Here is a 19,451-nt window from a genome sequence, read left to right on the forward strand (position 1 = left end):
TCTGTCCACTGTTTGCCCAGGCTGATGTGGACAAGGCGGTACAGGCGGCACGGCTTGCCTTCTCCCCCGGATCGGTCTGGAGGAGGATGGATGCATCGGAGAGAGGCCGTCTGATTGACAAACTGGCAGATCTGGTGGAACGGGACCGACCTCAGCTTGCAGTGAGTATCCAGGCACATCTCAATGGTGCTTTATTGCCATTCACCATGCCATGGGGTAACAGGGAAGGCATCCTATTCTTACTGAGAAAAGAATCACAAAACGGTTTAAATCTGAAGCCCAAAGTAACCTTACCCATCCAAGGAATGTGTTCCCTCATGACATGCTCCCAAAGATGGAAAACGAGAAGGGCACAAGCAAAAGCTGGGGCAGCACGGTGGCGCAGCAGTGGAGTTACTGCCTCGCAGCACCAGTGACCCGCCCGCGTTTGGTCCTGGCCTCGGGTGCTGTCTGCACGGAGGTTTTACGCTCTTCCTGTGACCGCATGGGTTTTTTCCGGGTGCTCCAATTTCATCACACATTCCAAAGATGTGCGGGTTTGCAGGTTAATTGGCCTCTGTAATTTGTCCCTAGTGTATAGGATAGAACTAGTGTATGGGTAATCGATGGTCGGCTTGGACTCGGTGGGCCGAAGGGCCTCTTTCAATCCTGTATCTCTGAACTAAACTAAACAAAGCGATGCAGATGTAGGAAATCTGAAATTAAGCAAAATTCCCATATAGGGTAAGTCAAGCCTGTGGATTTAAATGCATTGGTGAGAATCATTGTGTAAAACCCCCGAGGTACTGCATGCAGCTGAGTTTTGCCTGTGTTGGGAAACTAAGTGCTGGTCTAAGCAGAAGTGGTGGTGAGAACTCCTCATTGAGATGACCCCACCTTCCCACCAGTGGATGACTGAGTAGAAGTCAGTCTAAATTTAAAGCTGAAGGGGTTATAAAATATATTAATACTGTTACCTTGCATTTGGGACTGATGAGACAAGATTAGCAATGCAGGAACATACGGACACAGTAAACTGCAGGAGAATATGGAGAGAATAAAAAATGTAGAATTCATGTAAAATGGTGGTTGATGGTAAACACAGACTAGATGGTCAGAAGGGCCTGTTTCCATGCCCTATCTCTCTGCGACTATTGAACGCGGATATTGTTGAAAATACAATAGATTAGGCAGAATCTGTAGAGAGAGAAACAGGTCTAACTTTTCAATGACTATCATAAAAACTTAATAACATTCAACTTTCAGCATGAGAGACATTACCCTAAAGAGGTTGTTCATCAGCATACCCAATTTACTATGATTTACACATTTACTATGATTTACACATTTTAATATCATGGCTTTCAATATTTTTTCTGATGCACAATAACCACCATTATTTTGGAAAATATTGTAAACTAATTTCTAAAAGATTAACATAGTATGTTAACATGCAAGAGATATCTTTAAATATCACAGAATATACATCTTTTAAAACCTCTACTAAATTGTCTACGTTTTGCCCACCCACACTGCTTGTGTAAGCTTTGAAATGTAGTTATTTCCACATAATGAAGTCAACAACTGACCAACGAGCTTGTTTTATGTTGGGAAACACTTCTTTAAATCTTTGGGAAATATTTTTTTAAACTATTCATGAAGGTTGGAACAACAGACTCATTTATTGGCAAAATAATACATATTGCAAATTTGGGACATTCCTCTCTTGGTTTGCCCATTACACATCCATCGAAACAACAGAGAAAACTCAAATGCATGTTAGATGAAGCTTCCGCAACAACATGTAAAATGTAAATATGTTTGCACCAAATTAGACTTTGTCTGCAAATCTTCTTCGAAACAGAGCTTTAAATTATAAGACACACACTGATGAGGAAGACACAAAGACACATGCAGGAGGGAGGGGCCAATAGTGTGGAGTGGGCAGTACGTTTTACTCCCCCAACACTGTGATCATTAGGCATGTTAAGGACACATGTTTATGCATTTTATGTACCCTTCCCCAAGCAGTCAAATTTAAATTCCTGTAGATGCCTTTGGGAAGGCCAGATGGTCCTTACCAGCTTATCTATTCCCCAGGCCCCTTGCGTTATGGTATCCAGCTGCTCATTGCCTGATGTAAGAGAGTTTGCTTTGCCTACCCCACCCAGAGGCCCATTCCTCCAGTGAAGAGCTGATATCAGCTTAAACTGCCCTTTTCTGCTCCTTTCTCTAGTTTAATAAATGATCCTGGTAATTCTCCAAATAATAATGCACCTGCTGCACACCCAGTGAGGGCTCCACTTCCTCTGGTAGCAACCTGGTAATGCATTCAGGCAGGGCTTCCTTGTGCGTTGGTTTAATGTACTGGAGAATGTCCTGTGAACACATTAACCAGAGTCCCACCAGAGGAAATGAAACCCCTCAATGTAAATCTTCCCTGGGAAATACGAATAATCAGTTTTACGATCCTAATCACAATAACACTCTCATCACTTTGTCAATCGTGAATGATGTGGCTGATTTCCAACTGGGTAAAGTTGTGTACACAGTCCGCAAGAGACTGCTATATACCTTCAAGTGATTAATATTGTGAAAGGCATGGCTGTAATCTCACATTCTGTCTGTGGCTTGATTTATTCGCTCGCTGAATTGCTTTATGTTCTTTGCAGACACTAGAATCTCTAGATAGTGGAAAGCCATTTCTCCAGGCTTATTATGTTGACCTACAGGGAGTCATAAAAACGCTCAGATACTTTGCTGGTTGGACCGACAAGATTCATGGGAAGACAATTCCAGTCGGTAGGTTGAAGCTCTTGATTGTTTTCGCTTGAAGTTAGAGCAATGGATTAAAAAAAAACTTCGATGATACTTGCGGTGAAAGTTAATAAATAAATAAATATATAAATGATGGCTCGGATGTTGGAGCCTATCGTGTGGCGTTTAATGGTTGTAACTGACCTCAAAGTGCAATGCCAATGAAGAGGTAACCCTGTTCATGCTATAGATTCCCCTCTGACTTGACTTTCAACCTGTTACATTCCAGGGTTGTGGGAGCACTGAAGCCTTGAGATAGCTGAGCAGCCATTGAGATCGAAGGCTTCTTGCAGTTAAAAGTCCAGGCAATAAAATGCCTGGGTAATTGTCAACTTTTCTTTTGATTAAGACAACAACAGCAAAGATTGGGATTTACTCAAGGATTAAAGTGCCATTGGCAAACTTGAGAGGAAAAATATTAAAAATTAGTTTGCAATTTTAAAATCCTATCTTTTTATTGTAGAATAGAGGGGATAGAGGCTTTAAAAATATTGTTTTAGCAAGGTAAAAACAGATGATCGGCACGATTCATGATAACACATCTAGAATCGAATATCATCTCATTCTGCAGTGCTGCACAGTTTCAACAATGTAACCTCGTGAACAGCACATTTAAAAAAGTTGCAGCCTGAAGCCAGGCCTCTGGCTCTGTGTTAATTGCTCACGTGAAGTGCGGTCAACAGCAAATCCCAGCCCTTCCCGTCAGTGGGATTCACTGGCAGTGGTTCTCGGATTTCTGCATTCAACTGTACAAGTGCAGGTGCCAGAGGTTATTGATGATTTGACGTAGAAATGACAAGAAAATATCATGATGGTCACAAGCTTCAAGCCTATAAATCTGGGTCATCTGAATTAATGTTAATCAATAGCCAATAGCCAATAGTGCATCATTTGTCACATTTGCAACTGCACAGTGCAATTCATTTTGCATATATTACACATACAAGGGGATGTTGCCATTTTTGGCGCCGTTATTCAAAATCCAAAGTCCAGTCGGCCCACGAGCTCGATGTACTGGAACAGTTCCCGCGAACAGATGTCCCTCTCGTCTCCTCGCCCGGCCATATTTGTGTCCTGGGGGTGCCTCCTACAGCCCTCCTGAAGGCGCTGGAAACAGTACCCCGGTTCACCCTCCCACCGGCCCTTGCTCCCGCGTCTGACTTCTCCAGCTCTCTCTCGGTTATGTCGTCTCGCGAGCCTTCGGCTTCCTGATCCCGCCGACCGACGAGCCTTCTCACATGTAAAACGTGAAATGTTGTAGCCTGGTTGGTGGATTGAGATTGGTGCCATAATTAAAATGACTCAATGATGATAAAACATATTAGTGTCTGCACTTTTAGCAACAAGTGCCAAAGTCAGCATCTATGGAATGTGATGTGTGATTAACAGATTCAGTTACACTGCCAGTGAATGGTTCAGGAGCTATTCAAACGCAGCTTTGCACTGCAGTTGAAGCAGATGCCTAGAAACTGTAGGGTAAGTGCAGCTGCCCACACATACTGTGGGCTTCCTGCAACAAATAACTGATTGCGATGTGGCTTTCGACTGTGTGTTTTAACATTAAAAATGGGAAAGATTGCCTGAACTAATGTGCACAGTGTCGGTAAGTGTGGCAGCTTTAGATTGCCGCACCATGCTGTTTATCCAGGAGTCAGGCACATTTCACTTCGGCAATCATGGACAGTGGTGGCAATGATGGCCCCATGGTTAATCAGTCTGGTCAGGAGGCAACAGTAACTGTTCCTCGGAACTGGGTAGATGCAAGGAACTGCAGTTGCTGGTTTATAAATAAAGACAAACACATTTCTGGAGTTACTGAGTTGATCAGGCAGCATTTCTGGAGAAGACGGATTGGTGACGTTTCAGGTCAGGGCCCTTCTTCAAAACGACATTTCAAGTCGGGATCCTTCTTTAGTCCGAAGAAAAGTCCCAACCCAAGACGTCACCTAACTATGTTTCCCAGAGATGCTGCCTGACCCGCTGAATTAGTCCAGCATTGTGTGTCTTCCGCTGAACTGGGTGTTCTGCTGCAGAGACACAACTTGACGATCTCTAATGTCAGAGAGATGGAGGTGAGGGGGTTGGCTCCCTCATGATAAATACAATGTACAAAAATGTTCAACTCAGTCCCACTCTTGTCTGTGCCCCATCTCCAAGAAATCAAAGATTGCCAGTTTACCAGCAAATCCTTGGTGCATACGATGTCTCGTCCACTAGTTCTGGGCGATGATACCAAGTGCATCATGGCTATGCTGGCTGAGTCAGCTGAGATGTCAGCAAACTCAATGCTGTGTCCAAACCGTTCATTGGGATGGGGAAAGGTGCAAAGCCATCGGATATGCAAGCTGAATGGAAAACAACAACTCGTAAAAAAACATCGGAACCCAGGAGAGTGTTAGAGGTTCACGAAACCCCTCTATGGTGGAAGGTATCGATGCAAATATCAAGAGTTCCTTCATCTTCAAGAATGGTGAGGATGGAGTGAGACAGAAGGAGGCACAAGCATGCAGAATCTGCTCCAGTCGCAGGGGAAGATGGTGGAGCATCTTCAAGATGTAACGAGCCAGCAATTCTCACTCTTTGTCTTGGCATCTTCCAGGATCATCTTCTGATCCAGGTTCCACTCCATTCTTCTGCTGGGATTGGCATCCCTAAGGAAGAAGACAGCTCAGTACGTTCAATCCAAAGCTGTGTAGTACAGAAATTGGCCCTTCGGCCTGCTATATCTATGTCGACCAGCATGCCCATCTTACAAAACCCACTTGCCTATTTTAATTCTATATCCCTGTACCTGCTCATTGACGTTCCTGTCCAGATGGTTCTTAAATGTGGCCACAGTTCCAGCTTCCACCACTTCCTCTGGCAGCTCATTCCAGATGCCAGCTACTCTTTTGTGTGAAATGTTACCTCTCAGAACTCCTTTATACCTCCTCCTTCTCACTTCCAACTTCCGCCCTCTAGCATTACACACCATTGGCACAGGAAGCAGACTCTGACTATTTAAACTACCTGAGCTTCTCATCATTTTATATGCCTCTATCACGTCACCAATGAACCTTCGAAGCTCCAGAGAAGGCAGAACCAACTTATCTTTCCCAATAACTCTAGCCATTCAATCCAAACGACATGTTTGTGAATCTTTTCTGCGACCTCTCCTGCTTAGTTACATCTTTCCTGTGGTATAATGACCAGAAATGCACACAATACGCCAAGTGCAGCCTAAACATTGTGTTATACATCTGGAACATGTTGTGCCAACTCTTGCATTCAGTGCCTTGGCTGATTAGGGCACGTGTGTCAGCATACCAAATGCATTCATCATCATCTTGTCTTCCACTGCTGCTAATTTTGAGGTACTATATACTTGTACTCCAAGGTCTCACTGTTCTAAACCACTCCACAGGTTTCAGCCATTCACTGTGGATGTCATGATCTGCTTTAACTTCCCAAAATGTATCACTTCCCTTGCCCACTTTCCCAGTTGAGCTATTTCCTGTCGTAATCCTAAACAATCTTCCTCACTGTTCACTGTATTTTTGTGTCATCTGAAAACTTATTAATTATGTCACCTACATCCTCATCCAAACTATTAATAGTTACATCAAATCAAAGAGGATCTAGCACCGGTCCCTGTGGCACACCATTACTCATAGGCCTCTAATCTGAAAAATAATTCTCCACTACCACCCTCTGCCTCCTAACACCCAGCCAATTTTGTAAGAAATAACTAACTCAATGTGTTCCAACCTTCAAACTAGTCTACCATGTGGGACCTTGCCAAGAGACAATGTCTACTATCCTGCCCTCATCAATTCTCTTGATTACCTCTTCACAAACCCAACTGAGATTTGTGAGGCATGATTCCCTGTGCACAGAGCCATGCGACTATCCTGGATCAGCCCTTGCCTTTCCAAATGGTAGTAGATCCTGTCCCTCAGAATCCCTTCTAATAACTTTTCCAGTTGACGACCTGTAGCTCCCTGGTTTATCCCCGCTGCCCTCCTTAAATAAAAGGCCAACGTTCGATAATCTCCAGTTTTCCAGTACCTCATCGGTGGCTAATGAATGTAGAAAAATCTCTTCAAGGAATCCTGCAATTTCCTCTCTTGTTTCCCATAACATCCGAAGATACTCCCGGTGAGACCTTGAGAATTTATCCACCTTTATGCATTTCAAGACTTCCAGCACCGCCTCCTTCATAATATTCACATGCTCGAGGATACCTCTGTTCACTGCCTTGAATACACTACTTCCATGTCCTCCATATTAAATACTGACATGAAGTATATAGTTAACATCTCATTCATTTCCCAAGGCTTCACACATAGATTACACCCTGATCCTCAGGGAACCTTCTCTCATTAGCTACCCTTTTGCTCAATATACATGGACAATCATTCAGAACTCTTCTTTTTCCTATCTGCCAGGAATATTTCATGGGCCCCTTTTCCCGTTCTAATTTTATTCGTAAATGTATGCTGACATCTCTTATATTCCTCAAGGGTCTTGCTTGACCCCAGCTGACTACACCTGACATCTGCCTCCTTTTTCTTGACCAGATCCTTAAAGTCCCTCAAAAAACAAAGTTTCTGAACTTTCCCAGCTTTGACCTTCGCTCCAACAGGAACATGAAGGTACTGAGCTCATTCCATCTCACTTCTGGAAGCCTCCCACTTGCCAGGCATCCCGTTACCTGCAAACAACCTCTCCGCGTCAACCTGTGAGAGTTCCTGCCTGTTACCATCAAAATGCCGTGTTTGTTTGCTGATCCCTGGCAGTGGAGGCACTCAGATCAAAGCTGTGATCAATAAAATATCTGTTGCCGAGACCCATTGGCAGTTTGCAGATTAATATCCATCTGCAAGCCGATCAAATGAGTCTTGGGACCAGCATGAATCACAGTCAAAGCAAGGCCATGTTCTCTGGGACCCAGTTTGAACGATCCTTTCTTCTCTCCACTGTCACAGCTGGTTACTTGAAGCCGCTGTGAATATTATTCAGCTGCAGCAAGAATACACGGAGACATGGGTGAGGGAAAGGAAAAACTGGGGATTGACGCAAAATCATCAATCAGGAGAAAGACGGCATTCATCAGGGGTGAAGCTCTGGCTTTCTCTGCTGTTGCAAACACATGTGGATTCGAATGCTACATCTTATATATGTAACAAAACCTTTCGTAATTAAATATATGTTTTACGTTTTAAAAGAAGCCATGGAATTTAACCACCAAAAAAAAGGCATTATTTTGCAATATAATTTTCCATACTTGTTTCTATAAAGACCTGACCTACTTTCCCAGGTTGATATTAAACTTCCAGGATACTTGGTCCAAGAAGATCGGGGAGTTCTCTCAAGTTGACCAAGAAAATATTGATTCCTCCATCAATGTTATCAAAATAGGCTCTGTGGCCATGATCACGTTGCAGTTTGTGGGAGCCTGCTGTGTGCCAGTTGGTTGCTGCTTCTCCTACATTACATCAGTGCTGTCACTTTAGGAATTCCTCACTGGTTGCGAAGCATTTGGGGACCTTCCAACGAGCGACATGAAAGGGAAGCCTTTCTTCCTCCATGTGATTAACAGGATAATCAGAGAGCTTGGCTGCACTGCACACAGTTCTGTCCTTGATTTCATTCCGAGTCTCTGTGTGCCACATTTGTGTTGAACATCTGAAATCACTTCAGATTGACAGAAAACTGGCAGAAGAACCTTAATTTTAGTGCCTTTACTGTTACACATCATACTATCTCCAAAGAGATGTCAGATGCACTTTACAGTTGAGTGAGACCTGCCCATTTTACTGATTTTGGAGCTATGCTTATTTCACTTCAATACAAGTTATTACAATTTTATATTAATGTAGCTAATATGAATCGTAGGATCACATGTTTAGTCTCCTGGGTACTTTATAAAACTTAGTACTGTATCAAGTTTCAAAAAAATATGGAAAAGCAAGTTCTGTTGGCATATTCTCTTCTTTTTCAATATGAAAACTAAATCAGAATGAAATCATATTCCTTTTCATTAGAATGCAAGTCAAAACCAGCAGCATAACTTTGAACTGACCACATGCAACACATAATTATAACCAAGTAAAAACAAGTTTGCATTGTCTTGGTATCTCGTGTAAATAATTAACCAGTGTCTAGTATTGGCAGGTGCTAATATTCATGTTAGAGTCATAGAGTCATGGATTCACACAGCTTGGAGCAGGCCCTTCGGCCAACTTACCCACGCCGACCAACATGCCCCATCTACACTAGTCCCACCTGCCTGTGTCTGTCCCATATCCTTCTAAACCAAACCAATCCATGTACCTGGTCTGAATCTTTCTTAAACATAGCAATAGTACCTACTTCAACTATCTCCTCTGGGAGGTCGTTCCATACACCCACCACCCTTTGTGTAAAAACCTGAACCCTCAGGTTCCTATTAAATCTTTCCCCCCCTCACTTTAAACCAATGTCCTCTGGTTCTCGATTCCCCTACTCTGGGCAAAAGATTATGTGCGTTTATATTCCTCTATTCCTCCCAAGGAATAATGTCCTAGCCTGCTCAACCTCTCCCTATCCCGCAGGCCCTCAAGTCCTGGCAACATTCTCGTAAATCTTCTCTGAATCCTTTCCAGCTTGAAAACATCTTTCCTATAACATGGTGACCAAAATGTAACCAAAATGTTGGGTTTATTTGCTTCAATAACTGTATAATAATAATAATAATAATAATAATGTATTACATTTATATAGCGCTTTTCATACACTCAAAGACGCTTTACAGGGATTTAAAGAACATAGGGAAGTGAATAAATAGATAAATAAGTAAACGAACAGAGAAAGGAGACAGAAGGTGAGGTGACCTTCAGTGGTTGAAGGCAGTACTGAACAGGTGAGACTTCAGTGATGTTTTGAATGTGGTGAGTGAGGAGGAGTCTCTGACGGTTTAGGGTAGTGAGTTCCATAGGGTGGGAGCAGCGATGGAGAAAGCCCCGTCCCCCCAGGATCTGAGTTTGGACCGGATGGGGGGGGGATAGGAGATTGGCAGCAGCAGAGCGGAGGGTGCAGGTGGGAGTGTGCCTGTGGAGGAGGTCAGTCAGGTAGGATGGGGCCAGGTTATGGAGGGCTTTGTAGGTCATGAGGAGGATTTTGTACTGGATTCTCTGGGGGATGGGGAGCCAGTGGAGTTTGTAAAGGACGGGGGTGATATGGTCACGGATCGGGGTGTGGGTGAGTAGACGGGCAGCGGAGTTTTGAATGTATTGAAGTTTACTGATGATTTTTGAGGGTGCGCCATAGAGGAGGCTGTTGCAGTAGTCCAGATGGGAGGTGATGAAGGCGTGGATGAGGGTTTCTGCAGCTGTGGAGGAGAGGGATGGACGGAGACGGGCAATGTTTTTGAGGTGGAAGAAGGCTGTCTTTGTGATGTGTTTGATGTGTTTGATGTGTTTGATAATACAAGAGTAGATACCTAATATAATTGAGTTCAGATCAGCCCCTCTGCAACTGTGGGGTAACAATGGACCAACTCACTTTGTCAACTGCAGTTTTTGTGCTTTGAATTCTATGCCACAGGAACATTTTAAATCTGTACAAACTCATTTTATTTATCCATGTTCTCCTGAGATGCTGCCTGACCCACTGAGTTACTCCCGCACTTTGTGTCTTTTTTCGTCATCTAGCATCTGCAGTGTACAGCATGGAAACAGGTCCTTCAGCCCACTAAGTCCATGCCAACCATTAATCACTCATTTAACTCATTCTATGTTATCCCACTTCCGTATCCACTCCCCATGCACTAGTGGCAATTTACAGAAATCAATTAACCTACAACTGGCACGTCTTTGGGACGTGGGAGGAAACTGGAGCACCTAGGGGAAACAGGGAGAACATGCAAGCTTCTCACAGACATCACCTGAGGTCAGGATTGAACCTGCTTCTCTGGTGCTGTGAGGCAGTGGCTCCAGCAGTTGCCCCACCGTGCCGCCTGTCCAGTACTGATTACTGTCAGAGAGGGAACTTCTAGTCTTAGGCTTCAATATATTGGAAAAACAAAATCAGAGAACAAAGCCTCAGTAATAAAGCACTCCTTGAGAAATTTCCATGCGACTATGCTTTCTCTTTTCCATCTTGTTCCCAGCACAAGTTCACCCTGATCAGGGCGTCAGCATTGACTGAAGAGCTGAGCACATGGACACTTTAGATTTTAGACTTAGAGATACAGCGTGGAAACGGGCCCTTCGGCCCACCAGAGACCAACCCCTGCACTAGCACTATCCTACACACTAGGGACGATTTGAAATTTCAACTGAAGCCAATTAACCTACAAACCTACACATCTCTGGAATATGGGAGGAAACCGGTGGACCCGAAGAAAGCCTACACGGTCACTGGGGGAACATACAAACTACATACTGAAAGCACCCGTAGTCAGGATCGAATGCCAGTGTCTTGCGTTGTAAGGCAGCAACTCTAGACTGTAGTGTTGCCCCCTGGGATCTGGCTGGTGATGCCACACCGGTGCTAGGGGGAAGAATAGCGGCCGGTGCATGTTTCAGTACCAAAGCCTCCGGCCTCATTCACTATGACAGTGAACAAAGGAGCTGTTGTCCCACCCAAACAACACCTCCCTGTACTCCAGTAGGGGGCACATGAAGTTCTAGGCTTACATGCATTGGGGAAATTAAATATCTTTATAAACCACAGGCAACATTACACACTGCTTTGAAACGTCAGAGGATATTGGAACCACATAAAGCTTCTCAGCTTCCAAAATGGTTGTGGGGAAAGAAAACTGCAGATGCTGGTCAAACTCTAAGGTAGACACAAAAGGCTGGAGTAACTCAGCGGGTCAGGCAGCATCTCTGGAGAGAAGGAATGGGTGACGTTTCGTGTCGAGACCCTTCTTCAGACTGATGGATCAGTCTGAAGAAGTGCCTCGAAAAGAAACGTCACCCATTCCTTCTCTCCAGAGATGCTGCCTGACCCGCTGAGTTACTCTAGCATTTTGTGTCTACCTCCAAAATGGTTGTCCCACATCATGTACTGTGATCTTTCTATCAGGTAAAACATCCCATTGTTGACAATTTAGTGATCACTACTACTTACGTTCCCATATATTAAAACAACTAGCAAATGTACAAAGTCCACGCCCCATCTATTTTCTCACATAAGTTCTAGAGAGGAAACGATTCCTTTGATTGCAAGTGTGTTAAGAAACAAAACCTTTTTAAAAATTGAGAGCAGCACAGTGGCACAGCGGTAGAGTTGCTGCCCTACAGTGCCAGAGACACGGGGTTGATCCGGACCACAGTTGCTGCCTGTATGGAGTTTGTACATTCTCCCTGTGACCGTGTAGATTTTCTCCAGATGCTCCGGTTTCCTTCCCAAACTCCTAAGACGTGCAGGTTTGTGAGTTAATTGGCTTCGGTAAGTTGTAAAATTGTCCCTAGTGTGTGTAGGTTAGTGTACGGAGTCAGCGTGGGCTTGGTGGTCCGAAGGGGCTATTTCTGGACTGTTTCTCTAAAGTCTAATGTAAAGTCGAAAGTAAAGTATTGATTTTAAAACATTTACGTGATTGTATTAAAACATTTACATTTAGTTAAATAGAAGAAAGAAACAAAACATTTACATAAATGATTCAAATGTTTGTGAGGCACTACATAAGCAAACGGTGACTTCAGTGAAACGGAAGGACTGATGAGTGGAGGGTGTGGTCAGGTGCTGGGCAAATCATCTCCATTTCTGTGCAGGTGTAGAATGAGAGATAAGCTGACCAACAAACATCACCTCTCTAGCAATTGCCTGTGTGTGTTTCTTTCCATTGTATTAGTCATAGAGTCATACAATGTGGAAACAGGCCCTTCAGTCAACTAGCCCACACCGATCAACGTCCCATCTACACTAGTCCCACTTGCCTGTGTTTGGCCCATATCCCTCTAAACCTGTCCTATCCATGTACATGTCTAATTGCCTCTTAAACATTGCAATAGTCCCTGCCTCAACTACCTCCTCCCGCAGCTCGTTCCATACACCCACCACCCATGGTATGAAAATGTTATCTCTTAGATTCCTATAAGATCTTTCCCCGTTCACCTTAAATCTATGCCCTCTGGTTCTTGATTCCCCTACTCTGGGCAAGAGTAGTCTTTCAAATCTGGGCAAGTGTGTCTACCCGATCTGTTCCTCTCATGATTTTATACATTTGTCCTTGTAAGTTTGGTATTCATGGCACCTTACACATATCCAAGTCAAAAGCGCTACTCTTTAACATCATCATTTAGTGAGCAGTAGTTTAACAGGATTTGTCTTTTAAATCCTCTTGAGTTGAGATAAAAAAAAGCAGCACTTGATTGAATCTTTAATCAGAGTGAATTGCAGGTCCCAATAAAGCAGTTCTGCCTTTCTGAATTGGGCATCTATGCTTGGAAACACATTAAAGAACTGCCATAAATGATGACAGAGTCTGGGCCCAGATGCCTTGCCAGTTTATGATGTTTGGGTGAGTGGGAGTGGAGATGCAGCCATACTTTACAAAACGCACATGCAGTGAATCCGTCAGTCTGGAATAGTAGCATCGTGAAACTAGGACAGATGTCTGTACAGTCAGAGTCGTCTGAATTATGGCCGATGATAAATCTTTGAATAATCTGTGTCCAGCTGAAATAATTACAGTTCAAGAAAAACTCGCAAGTGGGTGGATATTTAAAAGGTTTTGGGAAATCATCACTTTCAAACATGCAACTATTCTTGCCTCTTTGATAATGAAACGCAACATCAGTGCTGAGAAATGAGTCATTTTCTCAAAACTCGACTCTGTTATTTTCAAGAATATCTCTGTTGTAATTTAATGGGAGAATTTCCTGCCCCAATGCTTCATTAGCCCCCTGACCTCCCCATGTTTAAAACTGCTCGGAAAATTATGTTTTTTTTGTCATTTCTAAACCATTGGCAGATAACTGTTGGATTTCCGTTCCAATCTGACATGCATGTGATGTGTGTATTCCCACTAGCATTTACACAATCATTTCTGAGGCCGTGATTTATACCTTCTCACTGTGCCATTCTCTTGCTCACCCTGACATACTGGGCGTGAGAATGGGATTTGTTTATCGAAGCATTTAAAGGAAAGAACCCATCTCGAGTGGTGCATTATAAAATCACAAAGAATTATGCTGCACTCTGACATCTTTTCAGTTATTTTCTGCCTATTTTCCTCTGTTTCTGAAAGAAATATTTTAATTAAGTGGTTTGAGCTGTTGACAGCATGAAGAAAAATGGGCCAGGATGTAGACGCTTATCTCAGTACCACAAGGAAGCTAAGATTTATGAAGGGCCTCAGCAATCATGTAATTTTAACTCTGTGCAGTAAATGACTATCGAAAAAAAAAAGATAATTTCTCTGGGATCTTTCCTCCCGATGCTTTTGCAAAATAAACAAAAATGCCCAATAATATTTTCTTCCCAGCTATGTCATGCTAATTCATAAGTTCAGAAGTTATAGAAGCAGAATTAGGCCATTTGGCCCATCAAGTCTACTCTGCCATTCAAACAAGGCTGATCTAACATTCCCTCTCAACCCCATTCTTCTGCCAACTCCCCAAAACCCCTGACACCTTTTCTAATTCAGCTCATTTGTGATAAGCACATTACACTTGAAATCATTCTTACCTTAAAAGTACCTGTTTATCGATGTTTACAGATGCAAATCATTTTCCCAGTTAACTGTGAGTCTGTATTAAATGAGGCATGAAAATCCAAACATATTTTGGAAATTTTCATGCAATGAAATTCATACTAGAATTATTTTTAGATTCAGTTCAGCTGGTAACTGTTTATGTAACTAATTTATACACGTGTTTTTCCAATTAATTTACGTGTGAAGGTGTCACAGCAGGGAATCTTTGGGAGGTAGCATGCAAAGCCTTGAGTTGTGTCCAATTGGCCACTGTCCATCTCTCAACATGTTGCAGGCCTTCAAGTGACAAGAGCTCATGTATTTTGAACGCTTGCACGGAGCTTTGTGTGTTTGGAGACTTATACTGTGGAATATCACAGAGCAACTCTGATGTAACTTTCTGCAGGCCAGCATCAAATGTGCAGGTCATCATAAAATGGACTCCTGGTGGCTGATTAGTTTCTTTGCTGATTAAAGTAATTTAATCATTTACTTTGTGCCTGTAATGTGACTGCAGGCGATGTGCTAGGTCGGGACCCTTCAGGTTGATTCATCTAAAGAAGGGTCCCGACGCAAAACGCCACCTGTCCATGTTCTCCCGAGATGCTGCCGGTCCCGCTGAGTTACTCCAGCATTTTGTGTTCTCTTGTGAAAACCAACATCTGCAGTTCCTTGTTTCTACATTTTGAGTGCTATGGAAGCCTTTTATAATACAACAAAGGTTTGTCTTTCCCCCCCCCCCCCCATTGTTTATGAACTGACAAAGAGAAATAACTTACTTTGCAGGCACAAAGTAAAAGGATTAAATTGCTCTAATCAGCCAACAGGAGTCCACTTTAACACAGGAACACACAAAGCTCCGTGCAAGCGTTCAAAATACATGAGCTCTTGTCACTTGAAGGCCTGGAACATGTTGAGAGATGGACAGTGGCCAATTGGACACAACTCAAGGCTTTGCATGCTACCTCCAGTATTCTTGCTGTGACACCTTCACACTTGTAAATTAATTGGAAAAACATGTGTATAGATTAGTTACATAAACACTTACCAGCTGAACTAAATCTAAAAATAATTCTAGTATGAATTTCATTGCATGAAAATTTCCAAAATATGGTTGAATTTATAATGCCTCATCTAATACCGACACACAGTTAATTGGGACAATGGTTTGCATTTGTAAACATTGATAAACAGGTACTTTTAAGGTAAGAATGATTTCAGGTGTTATGTGCTTATCACAAATGAGCTGAATTAGTACGGGTGTCAAAGGTTACGGGGGAGAAGGCAGGAGAATGTGGTTGAGCGGGAAAAATAGAACAATCATGATTGAATGGCAGAGCAGTCTCGATGGACTGAATGGCCTAATTCAGACCCTTTGTTTTATGGTCTTGCGTCTTATCTCTCACTATCTGAGGTTAGGGCAAAGAATAAATGATCTGATGTTTATTCCATGTCTCTCCATTGGCAGGTAATAGGTCCAAATCCTTCTCTCTGACCACTGTGCATGCCACTAACAATGTCAGATGAATATGCACACTCAGCAAATATTTGTTACTATTTATTATAGAGATAATAGATATGCCATTTATTGAACAATTGGCATTCTTCTGCTGGTGACCAACTCTGACCACAGATTAAGATCGGAACGAGAACCTTAAGGCTTGACTCAATTCTGTCCCAGGAAGTAGGGAAAAGGTATTTGTTATGTGTAGGAAGGAACTGCAGATGCTGGTTTACACCGAAGATAGACAGAAAATGCTGGAGTAACTCAGCAGGACAGGCTGCATCTCTGGAGAGAAGGAATGGGTGACTTTTCGGGTTGAGACCCTTATTCAGACTGTGAACAGCTGTAAGGAGGGAAGTAGATAAGAGAAATACGGAACTTAGAAGAAGTGTATAAATGGTTGCTCTTTGTATAAACAATGTCGAAACATAATTTTAAAATAACTTTAAATGTCAATTTCCAGCCAACATTTTAAATGCACTATAAGCACTTGCACAACCTTCTTTTAGATCTAAATTTAAATTTATTTGTCAAGAGCGTTTGTCTCTTAGTTCTTTCTTTCGCGGACGTTGATTAATGTGCCCAGAACTCAATGGTATGTTTGTGTGCCCAAATTAAATGAGAATGATGAGTAATTGCAGACTTCTCTTGCAGATGGAGATTATTTCACATTTACAAGGCATGAGCCCATAGGGGTGTGTGGACAGATCATCCCTGTGAGTATTATTCATCGGCAGGAGGTGTTCTCAATAACACCGCAGACTATTGCAGAACAGTGGTTTTAAAGTGGTCATTATTTTTTGATCACCCCTAACATGAAAGTACAATTTTGTGCTCATCATCCTTCAATAATGATCCTTTGAATATGAATGACAGCATGGTTGAACATTCATAGGTTTGGCTAAATCTTACTGCATGTATCAGCAAGAGTAATGCACGCACCTTGTGTTCTTGTAACTCAAATAAACCTCTGGCGAAAAGCAGAGAGTTGAGGACAAAGGAGCCAGTTGCTGATCTGATGTCTAGGCCAGAGGGAGACGGCAAAATGATTTCTGAGTGAAAATCAAAACAAAAACTGTAGATGCTGGAGATCTGAAACTCAAACAAAACCCCTTGAGTTTCTTTACACAAGGACTCTAGATTAAATGTACAATATATTCTAAAACATTCCCTTACTCCCATATTGCCTCGGAGGTACAATGGGTCCTTGTGGTAGATATGCTCGATGTGTAAGTATATCAATACAAATACACTTGTTAAGTCAATTGGGAGATGTGCTGTCGTATGGGGTTGGGGCACCAATATTAACCAACAGTGAGATCACATCTCCTGCCTGTTTCTTTCAGATACAATTTAGCATTAAAATGATTGTTTAAAAAAATAATTAAATAATTAGTTATAAAATGATTCTAATATCTCAAACCAAGAGCTAGGACACTTTAATTGACTGATTTTTCAGCTTCTTTAGTTAGGAGTGAATGGGACAATGAAGCATTGTTTCATTATCATCTCACAAGCATCGATGCCTTCAAGGTCACTTCCAGTCAGAAGCAATAAAACAAAACTTTCTGTTTTATTTTTGATTCCTCAAAAGACTTCTGTTTATAAAATTGCATCTTGAAAACAAGGTGATCTGTAAAAAAAAAGAGTAAACTAATGCAATCCGGCTACATGGGTTGACGGTGTTGCAACCTCTCTATGTGGGTAGAACCAATACTGTATGAAAGGAGTCTGGCACTCCTTCATGTTCCTGAGTCTGCTGTTGCAGCCACACCTGAGAGATTCGTATGGGAAGTTAAGGAACGTCAGAAACAAGGGGAGAAAGGCAGGGGGGGGGCACGTTATCCCTGGGTAAATAGTTCCTCTCCTGACTCTCGGCTGAGAAGCAGAGAGTTGAGGGCAAGGAGCCAGTTGCTGATTTGATGTCTAGGTTAGAGGGAGACCGCAAAATGGTTTCTAAATGAAAATCGAAACAAAAACTGTAGATGCTGGAAATCTGAAATGAAAACTGCAAAATGCTGCAAATACTCAGTAGGTCAAGCAACGTCCGTGAAAAGCAAAGCAATCAATGTTTTGGGGGATGCTAAGTGCTTGCTTGTGAATGGAGCAATCTGCAAACAATAGATTCTGTGGGAATGTCCATTTATATTTACATGACAAGAGTCTTCACATTGTGCAAAGAATACACAATGGGATCCGGCTATTAAAAATGTAAACATAACCAAACACGCTCTACAAGATCTAGTGTGGTTTTCTAGTGCGGTCCCGCCCCCTCCCCCTCCCCTGACATCAGTCTGAAGAAGGGTCTCGACCCGAAACGTCACCCATTCCTTCTCTCCCGAGATGCTGCTTGACCCGCTGAGTTACTCTAGCATTTTGTGTCTACCTTCGATTTAAACCAGCATCTGCAGTTCTTTCCTACTCAGATGTGGCTGTATCATCTTTAATTGACTGATTTGTCTGAAGAAGGGTCTCGACCCGAAACGTCACCCATTCCTTCTCTCCTGAGATGCTGCCTGACCTGCTGAGTTACTCCAGCATTTTGTGAATAAATGGCTGTATCATCTTATTGCTCTATTTTTCCAAAGTAAAGGTGGGGATTCTTGTTGGATCAGATGTAAACATTCCTTGTCCTTCAGTGGGAGTTTTAAACTGTTTAAAATAAATGGGTGAACAAGAGGAGGAGAATGCCATTGGAATCTGGTAAACGTTAAGAATCAGATTTGTGTAAATAGTTCTGTCAATAATGCTATCAAAGTCCTGCGTGGAATTTGAAGTGGTGCAGTTGGTCTTGGGCAAGAACCAGCTGTGTGAGCAGAATGGGGTTATTTTCCTCTTTTTAATGATCTCCCTGTTCTCCGTCCCCCAACAGTGGAACTTCCCCCTCCTCATGTTTGCGTGGAAGATAGCTCCAGCGTTGTGTTGTGGAAACACAGTGGTCATCAAACCCGCGGAACAAACACCACTGACTGCCCTCTACATGGGAGCTCTCATCAAAGAGGTGGGCCGTTTTAGCTTTATGTTTGGCTGCCTGTGGTAATGCAAGTCATGAGAGCCAGCAGAGTTGCACTGGTCATTTCCACACCTGCCTTTTAACTGAGCTTGCTTCATCTGATCCTTTTTCCCCAGGCCGGGTTTCCACCGGGGGCAGTGAATATTTTGCCGGGATTTGGCGGCACAGCCGGTGCAGCCATTGCATCTCACATGGACGTCGACAAAATTGCCTTCACTGGATCTACTGAGGTAGAATCATTCACAGATATACTAATCACACATCAGTCAATAGGTTGTATATGTCACCTAGTAAATTGTTAACGAATACTTATGGTGACATATAGAAATGAGAAATTGTTCTTAACGTTTATTTATTGTCTCTAAATGGTATTAAGCTGTTGTTGGCTCTTCAGAGTTAGATCGGGATATGTAAGATAAGAACAAATCTTTAATTTAGTTATTCTGGAGAGGATTACCTGTGTTGCATCA

General features: G+C 42.6%; 1 protein-coding gene across 1 annotated transcript in view; it reads left to right on the top strand.

Moving 5' to 3' along the window:
• Window positions 1–19,451, top strand: part of aldh1a2 (aldehyde dehydrogenase 1 family, member A2) — an 80,785-nt gene that overhangs the window by 32,444 nt on the left and 28,890 nt on the right. The window contains exons 3-7 of the mRNA XM_078427391.1: window positions 21–161; window positions 2,652–2,781; window positions 16,623–16,684; window positions 18,841–18,969; window positions 19,098–19,211. Coding sequence (XP_078283517.1) covers window positions 21–161; window positions 2,652–2,781; window positions 16,623–16,684; window positions 18,841–18,969; window positions 19,098–19,211 — 576 coding nt within the window. The remainder of the gene's footprint in view (window positions 1–20; window positions 162–2,651; window positions 2,782–16,622; window positions 16,685–18,840; window positions 18,970–19,097; window positions 19,212–19,451) is intronic.

Source organism: Rhinoraja longicauda, chromosome 33, assembly GCF_053455715.1.
Source record: "Rhinoraja longicauda isolate Sanriku21f chromosome 33, sRhiLon1.1, whole genome shotgun sequence".
Classification (NCBI taxonomy): Eukaryota; Metazoa; Chordata; class Chondrichthyes; order Rajiformes; family Arhynchobatidae; genus Rhinoraja; species Rhinoraja longicauda.